A 12,941-nucleotide genomic window follows, 5' to 3' on the forward strand; every position below is an offset into this window, starting at 1 on the left:
AGATGTGCAAAACAAAGAAGAATACACCAACGCACTATATCATGTAGAATAGTGTACCATTGTGTTGTTGCCGACCCATAACAATAAAAAAGGAATAAAAACGATCTTATAGCCTGTCGTTGATTGCATGAGAAGCCATGGTACACTATGTTCGTCAGAGGTCACTGTGGCTGCAGGAGGTCATCCGAGGCCACAGGGGGCGATGTATTACTGTGACGTATGAAAGCTAACGACGTCGATAGCAATGGAGACAAGTCTGGTTATAACACCATAACATTTCTGTCACTGTGTAACGCTATAGCAGTTAACCGGTTTCATTTTAAGCATGTTACGGACATTGTGTCAGACTGGCGGATTCGTTTTTAAGGTAAAACACAAACTTATTTGACAACCGTCACTTTTGTGCGAGTTGAAAAGTCGGCTAACCAGCTGCGTGCTAACGTTAGCCCCCATGCTACATGTTAAACCGTCTCTGTTAGCCTGTTATCTACGCCGGTTGCACCTGACATTTAAGCGTCCTATATATGAATTTATATGAATTATCACTGCGATGTATCCTCGAGAATAATCATGCATCCTTAGCTGTTTCTGTTTTAGTCTTCAATTTACTAATGAAGTTAGTGGCATTATAATACACGAAATACTGTGCCTCAGTCGTTAAAAATATGATTAATTTGGCTATTGTAATACGCACGAATCTTCAATCAAATTTGATTCTGTCATTTTAATGCACTACAAGTTAAATCATTGTAGTTATTGAACAACTACGTTTCACCGGCGGCTATTAGAGACGTAATTTTTACGTAAATGACGTCATGAACTGGATGTTTTCCCACAGCGTCATTGGGCACTTGGACACTGTATTAACTCCGAGGGTTGGCTTCTGTTTACTGTACTGCAATTACTGTTAATAGTGATTATATACACATTGCATTAAAAAAAAAACAACAGGTGTCGAAAAACATTTGAGATGGGACGCATTAACTGATTTATGAGTTGCTGTGTGTCTCCTGTCGCTACAGAACTCCCAGCGGACGGCGCCCAGACTTTGTATCACACCGATCCAGCAACGATGGGCCTCCCGCTTACCCATGAACACCGTGGTGCTGTTTGTGCCGCAGCAGGAGGCCTGGGTGGTCCAGAGGATGGGTCGCTTTCACCGCATCCTGCAGCCTGTAATTCTTTTTGTATTTGAACAAGCACAGCAGCCATTTTGGGCTCTGTGACTACATTTACATATTGTACATTAATGGAATCAGACACATCATTTAAAACCATCTTTGGTCCTTTCTCACAGGGACTGAACTTTCTCATTCCCATACTTGACCAAGTTCGCTATGTGCAAAGCCTTAAAGAGATTGTTATTGACATTCCTGAGCAGTCAGCTGTGTCCCAAGGTACGTTTTTCCACTTATATTTTGTAAAAGGTCAAAGCAACGCACAGATGTTTATTATTGGATCCATTTTACCATCGCCATGCCTGACTAAACTGATGTGTTCTGTCTTTACACAGATAACGTGACTCTCCAAATAGACGGGGTCCTTTTTTTGAGAATCTTGGACCCTTTTAAGGTATGTTGCTAACACAAGGCTGACTGGAGTAATTAATAGTAATCACTAACTTGTATTTTCTCAGTCAAATGTCTGAGCACCAGCCACACATTACATTTATTTAGATTACGCAGACTTTGTGACTAAAGTTATAGAACACTAGTTAGTAGTAGTGCAGGAGCTGTCCTTTGCCAGCAGAGGGCGGCAGAAAGCTGGACCATGCAGGAGACTAATGAGTTGTGTCTCTCTCCAGGCCAGTTATGGTGTGGAGGATCCAGAATATGCTGTGACTCAACTCGCTCAGACCACAATGCGCTCAGAACTGGGCAAACTCACGCTGGATAAAGTATTCAGGGTGAGAAACGTCTGCCTTGTGTGACTTAACGCTGCGGCAAAAACAAAAAAGGATAAAGGTGTGTACCTTGAACTTGCTGCCTCTGTGGATTTCAAGGAAAGGGAGTCTCTCAATTCCAACATGGTCCACTCCATCAACCAGGCGTCAGACGACTGGGGAATCCGCTGCCTGCGTTATGAGATCAAAGACATTCAAGTTCCTCCTCGTGTTAAAGACTCCATGCAGATGCAGGTAGGACACGTAACCATGACGACCAACATTTAGCCTTATTGTGCAGTTCCGTTGTGTTTTAAGGTAAAGTAAGAAGTAGTAATTGTGTGTTTTTAAATATAACAAGTGAGACAGACACTGGGGTGTTTAATATATTTTGTTGGTTCTGTTTCCAATATTTTGTTTCCACGGAGGAGAGATATTTGAGATCAGTCTTTTTTTCTCCGCTTCCTGCGTAGGTGGAAGCCGAGCGCAAGAAGAGAGCCACGGTCCTGGAGTCTGAAGGGACGCGAGAAGCAGACATCAACATCGCAGAGGGTCGGAAACAGGCCCAAATCCTCGCCTCAGAGGGAGAGAAGGCCGAGCAGATAAACAAAGCAGCCGGTTGGTGCATTTAACCTTAAGAATGTTACACCAGGATCTTTCTTGCACGATTCATGTGATCACAAATGTAATTGAAGGCCTCGTTGCCCTGGGACTGTCATTACTCTAAATCCACAAAGTATTTAATTGCATGCCTGCAGACCGTGTTACAACACCGCACAAGGATCCCCTCATTCAGACTTTAAACAAACCGAACATGCGAGCGCATTAGAGTTGGAGCGAGTCGACAGAAATGGTGAAATAGGAGGCTTAAAGCCTACAATAACGCTCCACTGCACGCGGTTCTGTGTCTTTTTAAGGTGAGGCCCAAGCTGTGTTAGCCAAAGCGGGAGCCAAATCCAAGGCCATTCGTCTGCTGTCGGAGGCTCTGGCCGAACAGGTACGGAGTCGATATTGTGACGTCGCTGCTGTCGTTAACGGATTAGCGCGTGATCCCGGGTTGTTTGGAAACATTGTTGCCTGTGACCAGAATTCTTTTGCTTGCGTTGGCGAAACAGAACGGAGGCGCGGCGGCCTCGCTGAGCGTCGCCGAACAGTACGTCTCCGCGTTCTCCAACCTCGCCAAAGAGTCCAACACGGTCCTTCTGCCCTCCAACACCGGGGACGTCAGTGGAATGGTCGCACAGGTAACGCTGGTGGTGAGATCAAGACGTACGAGGAAGTAAAAGGCAAAATGGTTAATGTTCTGAACGCCTCCCTCCCCCTCAGGCCATGAGCATTTACAGCAGGCTGGCCCAACCGAGTCCAAAGGAGCGCACGGAGACGGAGGCGGGCGAACCCAATGACGAGGCTGCGGCCCCGGCGACGCCGGCCCAGTAGCCGCGAACGCCGTTAAACGCTCAGACTGCAGAGAGAAGGAGGTTTTCCACCTTAATGGAGCACAATGGCCCCGCTGTGTGCACGCTGCGCATGTGGCAAAGGACGCCCTGTCTTCTGCAGGAGACAGGATGTCGTGACGAGGGAGCGGCGCCGGATGAAGGGAGACGACGATGCTGAGGAGGCGCAGCCGAGAAAAAAAGAGGACCTGAGTCACGGATTATGTCTCTTGTGTTGGTGTTTACTGCCTCTTATGTTGTGTAGAAAATTAAATATTTTTTCGAACTAAATTGTTTTTGCTTTCTGCATTGAAGCCTTTTAGAACTGAAATTCTCTATAATAATGTTTGTTAATTTGTTAGCGGGCGACTGGAAAAAAACTAAATAGCTAGTAGTTGTACAACATGTGAGATCCACGTGGCACCTGTAGCCCACCTCACATGGAGCACTGGAGAAAGCAATGACTGGAATGTGGATTTGGGTTGCACAGATTTCAACACAAAGCGTACTGCAAGCAGACACTTGCCACCGTGCGTGTGTGTGTGTGTGTGCGTGCGTGCGTGGGGGTTGTGCCGTCATTAATCCTTGAAAAAAAAAAAAAGAAAAGAAAAGGCTGGCAGCGACTGGCCCAAAAATCGGATGTTTTCTCATTCGATCTCTTCCCAGACACTCCTCCTTCTCCTTCCTCGTCGGCCTGCTGTCTCCTCTTTCATTTCTCATCCACCCGTCCATCTTCCCCATAACTCATAGTTGTCGGTAACTGGTTTTCCTCGAGAGAAATGGAGAAAAAAGAAAAACAAATCTTAATACAGAGAAAGCTCCAACCTCCTCTCACCCTCACCCTCCTCAGACACACACCCCCACAGCCTTGGGCCAATGTAGTTAAGGTGGTATGCAAAGTTTGCCATTTTTAGGACCTTGAAATGGCCAAACCAGAGGGGGAGAGAGAGAAGAGGAGGAGGGTCCCGAGAGGGGGGGGAGGAAGCCCACGGCGGAGCTCGACAACGCGTGAAGGAGCTGCAGGTGTGCGTCACCAAATGTGTGGTTTCCTGTCCGTCTCTCTCTCTCTGTCTCTCTGTCTCTCTCTCTCACGCACACGACATGGAAGCAGGGAAATGGAGAAAGCAGCAGGACTGGCCGACAGCTGCCACGCAGCAGAGAGAGAGAGAGAGAGAGACATCAAAGGCACTGGCGGCTCATAAAAAGGCACTTAGTGCGGCAGTTAAGCATCACCGCTGGCTGCCACCGAACACACAAAGACACATGTTTTTAAAGCCTTACTGGCAGCTGCTCCCATCGCCGGGGATTAAAAGAGATGGACGAGACAAAGGAGACCCCCGGATAAGGAACCCGGAGAGAAAAAGGGGAGAGCGATCAGCAACATGAGACCCAAATAAATCAAGGCTCCAAATCCCCCGAAAGGAGGAGGGTGGCACGCGTCAAGAGGAAGTGTGTCGGCGCCGAGGCGCTGCAGACACTGCAAATCACGGGGGAATGAAGACAAGAGTGCGGGGAGTAATCAGCCAGAACGCCAGAATCGCCTCCTTTGAATCCTCCACTCCGCCCACAAGATACAAGCCTTCTGTTCCTGTATTTATTTCCCATTCACTCCAGCAGGAGGTTACTGAGGAGGACGCACGTTCACTCTGCTGGGCCTCTTCTCCTAGATCTCCTTTTCTTGTTTTTTTTCTCCCTCTTTGATGCTTCTCAAAGGACCAGACGGCGTTTCAGAAGAAAAAAAAGTTGTGTCAGATTTAGAAAGAAGAAAAAAAAAGAAAAGCCCAGAGAGACACAGGCAGACAGAGATTTTCCCCGGAGGTTCACGAGGAAGAAAGAGGAGACAGATAAAGGTAGGGGTAATCTGAGAGAGGGGGGGGGGAAGAGCACAGCTGTTGTGTGAAGAGAAAACACAGATAAAGAAGGAAAGTGTGAAGGGCGAAGGAGAAGAGACCGACGAGGACGACCAAGGCTGGAAAGGAGAGGAAAATAACTCATCTCAAGGTTGAAGGTCAAGCCAGACCCGGAGGGATAAAGAGGGAAACCGAACACCTGACATCAAATCACACGGCGGTGAGAATGGAGGCGCAGCGCGAGGAGCGACCCCCTCCGGAGTGAAGGAGGAAAGGAGCCGGGAGGAGAGGAGGCGATCTCCTCATCATGCTCCGTTCGGCTGGTTTCCCAACTTCAAACAACGTGCGCCGGAAGAGCAACTTCGTCCCCGGGTAGAATGACGAGAGGAGCACAGAGATCCCCGCCGAGCCTGTGACACCTCCCCCCCCACCCCACCCCACTCCCCTCCTCTTCCTCCTCTCATCCCTCGCTCTCTTTCACCTCACTGACCTCCTCCGCCGTGATATCTCCTCACTATGTGGATACCAGCCCTGCTCCTATGGATGCTTAATCTCAGCTCAGGACAAGACTATGCGGACTTCTACCAGACTGGAGACATGGGCACCGAGGTGAGGCACTTCATTCCCTCTTTAATGCTAAGAGCTATACGGAGGTCTCTGACCACATACAGGGAGGGGGGTGGGGGGAAGGCCACACTGCGGCCTTTGCTGGACCTCTATATACGTCGGACACACAATATCTCTTAATACCCCGCGTGGAATGAATTGATGATGCACTTGGTTTTGAGCGACTGGATTTGTAGGAGCAGTGGAAAACAAAAGAAGTGGGTCAGGCAGTGTCACGACTCTCTTGTTGCCTTTTCGCTGAACGTTGAAATAGATCACGTTCAAATCCACGAATACGGACCTCTTGGAATTGAATGAATGAATGGGGGAGAAGTGAAATGTTTGTGTTTGTGCGTGACATTTGCTTTCCAAACGCAACGTGTTTATACCGGGTAGAGGCAATGAGTGACGAATGTGGGGGGGGGGGTGTGTGCATGTGCGCGAGTCTGCGGTCAATCATCCGCCATGACCTCACAGTCCCACGCCGGGGACCTCATGTCAGCTGATCATTGACGAACACAAAGGGAGGGAGATCTTGGAGGACCTTGAAAGAAAGGGAGAGAAGAATCCTTCCTCCCAACTGTCCATCAATATTCTTATTTTATTATTTAGATCGTCTCTCTAAACTACTGACGGTTATGGAGCATTAGGCGGTAAATTCACACCCTCCCAAAAAAGATACACATGCAGAAAATATGTGTGTAAATTGTTGATGTTAGGGAGAAATATTCGGACATTTGTGGCCTCTACTTCACTCTAAAAGTAATGGAACCTCCATCGGCATGCAGATGTTTGCCTGCCATTATATCCACACGTGAGCACAGCTGTTCATCCTCAGAGAGCCACCGGCGTGGACGCAGCCTCGTCTCCTACGCCCTTGTTAATACACAACTCCCCGTTTGTTGTCCCAGCTTACTGCGTGTGTTGAGAAGGAGAGAGAGAGAGAGATAAATGGATCTACAGATCTGGATTGTGTTTGGGTGATGCCGTTTGTACCAGTCTGCTCTTCCTCGGCCTGGGAAAATAAACAAAATGTGCCTCTGGGGGTGGGGGGCAGGGGGGGGAGTTCATATGTGATCCTCAAAGCGGCTGACACTCGGTCCCCCGCCGACGATCCGATACACAAGCAATCCTTCATCCGCCCGTATCTCCGCGGAGCGGAGCCATCCATCACGACAACCATTGGAAAACCATTATGGGGGGTGAGTCACGGCGCTGAATGCTAATGGGGCTACTGTAAGCGGCACATGACAAGACAGCGCGAGACATACACGTTGAAACGTTAAAATAACACGATAAACAACTCATTTCCTCATCAAAGGCCTCCTCTAGCTGCTGAGAGAGATCATTGCCCACAATGCATTGCTGTCTGTGCTGTGAAGTGAACACTATGACCTCTTCACGTGCTGCTGCTGATGTCATTTCTTGATATTTTAAAAGAAAGACTGGCAACGTTGCACCTTTTTGGGGAAGAATAGCAGAAAAGAAAGATGGATCGACGAGGCAGCCCGAAGGACTCGATGGTAGAGCGGGTCAGACCACGGCGCCTTGCTCGAGGGCAGCAGGTCGTATCCAAATGTATCCCGTTGCCCCCGGTGACTGTTTGAAGTCTGAGAGCTCTCGTGTTCTCAAATGCAACAACGTGCGCGTGCATGCGAGTGTGTGTGTGTGTGTGTGCCCACGCTTCCTAGGTGCGGAGAAGACCAAAGAACTGTAGCAACGTGTTACAACACATAGGAGGCCGCGTGAGGTATTCACTGTTTATCCAGCTCAAACCAGTGAGTCTCAGGCTGGAAGTTCTACAGTATCGAATCTAGTTTTCCTACAAGAAACAAAGACTCGGAACAAAAAACTTCAATATACGAAGAGTGTTGCTTTTGACCAAATGTTCTCCACCCCCTTCTCGGGAACCGTGTGTAGGACAACACTACCATCTGACTGACATCTGCCTGTGCGGTCCTCTCCTGTCCTGCAGGCCCCGGTACCGTCATCGGATGACCGGCCCGGTTTGGAGTCGGTGACCAGCGTGGATGAGCTTCTGCAGCTCCTCTACCCAGAGTACGGTTTGCTTCAGCAGTGCCTGAAGAAGAAAGCATGGCACGCCTCCGCCCTGCCGGATTTTTCCTCGGCGAGGCCTTCGGTCCACTCGGACACCGAGGATCTGTGGGGGCAGCCGAGGGAGGAGGCCGTTTACAAGCTGGACGGGACTCTGGAAGGTAAATGGCGAGATTCTGCAGCAAAGCCGCAAGATAACTTCCAAAAACTCCAATCAGTTCAGAACTTACGCTTGATTGTAGACGTAATCAAAAGAAAATGGATATAAAACAAAAATCTGATGAATACTTAACTGGTTGTTTCCCTCTATCGACCCGATCCCACCCCCTCAATAATAAATCTCTTGCCTTCATCCCACATGTTCTCAGTCATCTTAGAGGAGGTGGCGCGGACCTCGTGCCAGCCCCGAGAGGTGTGCGTCGAGGTCGCCAAAGAGTACCCAGAGTCCACCAGCCAATTCTACATCCCCCACTGCGTGGCGCTGCACCGGTGCGGCGGTTGCTGCAACAGGGAGTCCTTCTACTGCGCCAACACGAGCCACGCGCTGGTCAACAAGACGGTGAGCGCTGCGCTCTCTCTCGGTCTCCTCCCGCCACTTCACGGGTTCGACGCCCGCCCGCATGACGCGGCGCTCTTGGTATTTTTTTTTTTCTTCCCTTGTTTCCCGCCCGCCCCGCCGCAGTGGGACAGCCTTTGGCTACAGCTGGACATCAGGTGTAGGAGTCACGCACGGTTGCACAAGATCGCAATCATGACATCATCGTCAGCCGAAACGCTTCCTGACGCGCTCACGGACACGCGAGGACACATTCCTCGAACGCGCACACACACGCAAATCTCCAACCCTCTTCCCGGTTTCCTCCCGACAGTTGATGGAACTTTCCCGGCCCACGATGGATCGCTCCGTCATCATGGGGACCTTCGTCAACCACACGTCGTGCGCGTGCTTCACCAAGCAGCCGCTGCACGCCATCATCAGACGAGCCGCGGCGGATAACCTGTGAGTGAGCGCGAGGAGTGACGCGCACTTCTGAGTCATTCGTCAGGTTTTTCCAGGAGTTTTAATACGTGTGTGTGTGTGTGTGTGTGTGTGTGTGTAGGTGTTCCCCGCCCCTCCGTCCCTGTGCCTCTGGGTCATTGTGGGATCCAGTGAACTGTCTGTGTGTCTCCACGGAGGCCATAAACTACTCTGAGAGAGAGACGGGTCAGTGTGCATGAGTCACTTCGGAATGAAGACATAACTTTTCTCAAATCTGTGTTTTTTTTTTTAGCTGTGATTTTTTTTTTAGTCCATCAGGTTTTTAGGATGTGGGTAAGAAATTGTCATGTTTACATGGCTGTGGAGAGACTGAAATGTTGTTGTTTTTTTTTACCTTCTTTCCACGTGTGCTGGACTCAGGTCTGCTGGCTCTCTGCGGGCCCAACAGGGTTCTGCACGAGTCCACCTGCGAGTGTGTTTGTCGAAACGGACTCACCGAGGACAGCTGCGATCCGGGATGGAAGCTGGACCACGACACCTGTGAGCACGGTTAATGAAAATATAAAACCAGTTCTAATAAAGAAAGCAACAAACTGATACAGGATGAAACCCGCCAGAGGTGGCACAGGGAGGACGAGAGTGGTCCTTTGTTTGTGAAAAGTAGCACTTTTTCTGCAGCCTCTTCTGGTTTCACCAGGATTTACTGTAAATACAAAGTTGCTGATAATCCAGTTGGCAATCAGGTGAGATGGAGCCAGAGGGGATAAACGCAGACAGTGAGAGGTTTTGGGAAGCAGGGTGACAGGCAAACATCTAACAAGTTAGAACCTGCCCTCCCCCCCCGAGATGATTGGCACCGAAACCAACAGAGCTGCTCAATCCAACGTCTGATCGTGTGCGTTTCAGGCGAATGCCAGTGCGAAGGTCAAGGTGAGGGGAAGTGGTGTCCCAGCGGCCAGCGGTGGGACGACGAGCTGTGCGGCTGCGTGTGCGCCGCCGACTGCCCCGGCAACCAGCCCCTGAACCCGGACACCTGCCTGTGCGAGTGCAGGGAGAGCCCGCAGTCGTGTCTGCGGCAGGGCAAGAGGTTCAACCCCAACTCCTGCAGGTACGCCGTTCCGACTTCCCGCTCGAGTCTCTTCCCAGAGGAGGCCTTAAAAGGATGCATAGAGCAAAATAAATTCTACTTTGATTGCATGCGATGGAGGAAGCAGCAGGAAGGACACCACTGTGCTGGCTCGCCGGATGTATGCGTGTTACCATTTCTGCTGCTGCACGTTAGTTCACTCTTCAAAACTCTTCTCAAGACAACTCCCATTTGGAGAAAACTATTTTCCAAAAGAATCTGTGCGAGGGGAGGGGGGGGGGGTAGCTCACAGGGGGGAAGAAAACAACCCTCGACGGACACGTCGTATAAACTGAAACGAGAGAAAAAGGACATCTTTCATCCGCCGTGCTCTTTATCTCACATGGTTCCACATGACCTTTTTACGGACACTCGGCCGCGTGTGTGTGTGCGTGTGCGTGTACTGCGCCGTTCCCACAGCCGACGGGGGGGGGGGGGCCCAAGAGCCCGACCTCCCCCTGACCCCCAAGGGGGGACGGGCGGAAAAACATTACTGCAGGCGGGGCCGTCCATGTGAGGGAATTCACGCGTGTGTGGGAAAAGCTCACCGACCCACCGGTGACCGCTCATGGCGGGGTAACCTAGCAACCGATTTAACACATGAAAATTGTCCCAACCAATTAATTAGCTTGAAACTGAGGAAGAATCAAGACCCAACAAGGTTGGAATGGACGCTTGAAGTGCAGGTGCAAACCAGTGTCTTATTCCATCGTTCTTTTGAATATCTATTTTGTCTCTAGTTTGATTCAACATCTGGTCGCAGGAGGTGGTGCACTGAAGACAATGCAACTACTGTGATCCCAGAATTTAGGCCGTATTACTCCTCTCCCTCCCTTCCCTGGATCGGGGATTTTACCCAAAAGGGATGTGAAGATCTGACAGTGTTCATGCCAAGAGAGTTTAAGCTCCTCTGTGCTTTTATTCATGCTTCCTCCACCCTTCCCTCTGAAATGTCCTCTGCCAATCCCCCCCCCCCCCCTTCCCGTCTTCTCTCACGTGCAGTTTCTAAATCCTTTTGTATATTCACTTCCTCTTTTTCCTTACTCTCCATCTTCCTCCTCCCGGGTTGACCCTTTTTATTTCTCCTCTTCCTCCTCCGCCCAGTTGTTACAGGTTGTCGTGCAGAAAGGCCCGACGCGAGTGCCCGGTCGATTTCCACTACAGCCACCAGGTCTGCCAGTGCATCCCCAAGTACATGAAGTGGAACTAAGCCATGGCAGGCGGGCAGAAGGAGCAGGACTGCAGGCAACGCCGTGCATCGCCCACCCCCCTCGACGACGTAGAGCCAAAAGCCTTTTGGCCTGAAGAGAAAGGCGGAGAAGGAGGAGGAAGGGCCTCCTGGGGGGGGTGGGGTGGAGCTACACATGTACTCAAAACTTTTGACGGGAGGCCTCAAGGTGAGAAAAGCGAACAGCCACCCCCCGCCCCCCCCCCCCTCGAGTGACCCTCGCCCACAGGCCGAGCGAGGAGGTGCATTTGACCCCGTGTGACGCCGATCACGCGGGGCGGTCAGAACGGACCAATCAGACGCCGACCCGCCACTCACCCCCCCCCCCCCCCCCCCCCCAACTGCCTGAGGGGGGGGTCCATTCAAACACTAGATCTTCATTTTAACTAAGGAATGGAGCGAGACTACTTTTTTTTTTTTTTAGGCTGCTGAGGAGAAATTGTCTTCAGCTTCCTCATTGGATCCCAGTCTGTGTTTAATTAGACGCTCTTATATCCTTCAGGTTCTACATGCCTCTCACTAGTAATTTACACACGGAGTAATATTATTTGTAAATATTTAAATCTTTTTCATATTTAAGTGATATTTTGAAGAGGGTATCATGTGGATTTGTAAAATACTGTATTTAAGTCCCCATCAATACTCAGTACTATATATTATTTTGCAATGAAACTATTTACATAGCTTTGTTTTGTTAGGTTATTGTCACCAATTTGATTGGTGTTCAATTGCCCATTCACTTGCACTGCAAGATCTACTTGCAAGCCACTACTGCAAGCCACATACACCCAATGATTTTAAGGATAAAGAAGAAGAGTACAACCAGAATTTATAGCATTGTAGATTCTTTTTGAGGTTCTGTTTTAGGGCTGAAGAGCAAATTTGCTTTCTGGCTGTTCAATATTTAAAATGAGTCATGAAGTATTGATTAAATTCCATGTCAAACAGATATGTTGGTGTACCTATTTTATGTTAGTTTTTTTTTTTTTTTTAAAGGGTCGTCTGGCAGCAACAACCTGTGAGAAATATAAAATGTATCTAACAGGTTTAGATATTTTTTCATTCGAATGAACACCAAGTAACTTCTGCCCAACACCGGAACCGTGGCTAAAAATGATGATTATGGGATGCCACTGACATGCTGCGCGTGTTTATTCAGAGAACTACGGTTTAGCCTTTAGCCAACGTGACTTTACAATTATAGATCATCGTGCTACGGTCCAACCAGACCAACTGGCTGCAGCAGCAAAACCCCTGAATGTATCCAGCTGAGCAATCATGTATTTTATTGCCAATAAATTAAACTTGGGAACAAAGTCTGTTTTTTTTCCCCTTCTAAGAGCAACACTTTGTTTTCATGAGTCATCGTGGTGAATATTTTCATTTTATCTATAGAATCGATGACAAAGCAATGTTTTCCAGAAATTATAATAGTACATTGTGTAAGGAAAAGTACCACACCTGTGGGGAGGAACCCGACCGCTCCGGTGGTTCTGTTTGCTCCTCCCGTCTGTCTAGTAAACAACGTGGACGCTGGTGGTAAACAAAGAGCGAGTCTTCGTGCCTGGCCCACGTCAGCGGATGACGGCTTGATCCCCAGCTTGAGCACAGCAAGTGTGAAGAGAGCAACGCATTCAACTCAGCAGGGTTCATCAATTCAACGTCCTACCTTCTGATACGGCCTCTCTCTCTCTCAGCGATGTGCTTCGTCCTGTTGGGACAAACTGTTCGTTCCACCGATGAAACACACACACTTTAAAGTCCAGCTGATACGATGTCATT

General features: G+C 49.3%; 2 protein-coding genes across 2 annotated transcripts; both read left to right on the top strand.

Moving 5' to 3' along the window:
* The first annotated feature begins 186 nt into the window (after positions 1-186).
* Positions 187-4,219, top strand: LOC119221913 (stomatin-like protein 2, mitochondrial). Its single transcript, XM_037478120.2, has 10 exons — positions 187-367; positions 1,023-1,175; positions 1,298-1,397; positions 1,514-1,572; positions 1,805-1,906; positions 2,003-2,137; positions 2,356-2,500; positions 2,800-2,879; positions 2,998-3,126; positions 3,209-4,219. The coding sequence occupies exons 1-10, from the start codon at positions 326-328 to the stop codon at positions 3,317-3,319; spliced, it is 1,056 nt and encodes a 351-aa protein (XP_037334017.2). The 5' UTR covers positions 187-325; the 3' UTR covers positions 3,320-4,219.
* Positions 4,220-4,356: 137 nt separating this feature from the next.
* On the top strand, positions 4,357-12,569 carry LOC119221909 (vascular endothelial growth factor C-like). The gene is made up of 8 exons (XM_037478106.2): positions 4,357-5,774; positions 7,747-7,987; positions 8,195-8,385; positions 8,696-8,826; positions 8,927-9,030; positions 9,226-9,345; positions 9,712-9,913; positions 11,036-12,569. Exons 1-8 carry the CDS (start codon positions 5,682-5,684, stop codon positions 11,139-11,141), a joined length of 1,188 nt encoding a protein of 395 aa, XP_037334003.1. The 5' UTR covers positions 4,357-5,681; the 3' UTR covers positions 11,142-12,569.
* The last annotated feature ends 372 nt before the right edge of the window (positions 12,570-12,941 follow it).

Source organism: Pungitius pungitius, chromosome 3 (assembly GCF_949316345.1).
Source record: "Pungitius pungitius chromosome 3, fPunPun2.1, whole genome shotgun sequence".
Lineage (NCBI taxonomy): Eukaryota > Metazoa > Chordata > Actinopteri > Perciformes > Gasterosteidae > Pungitius > Pungitius pungitius.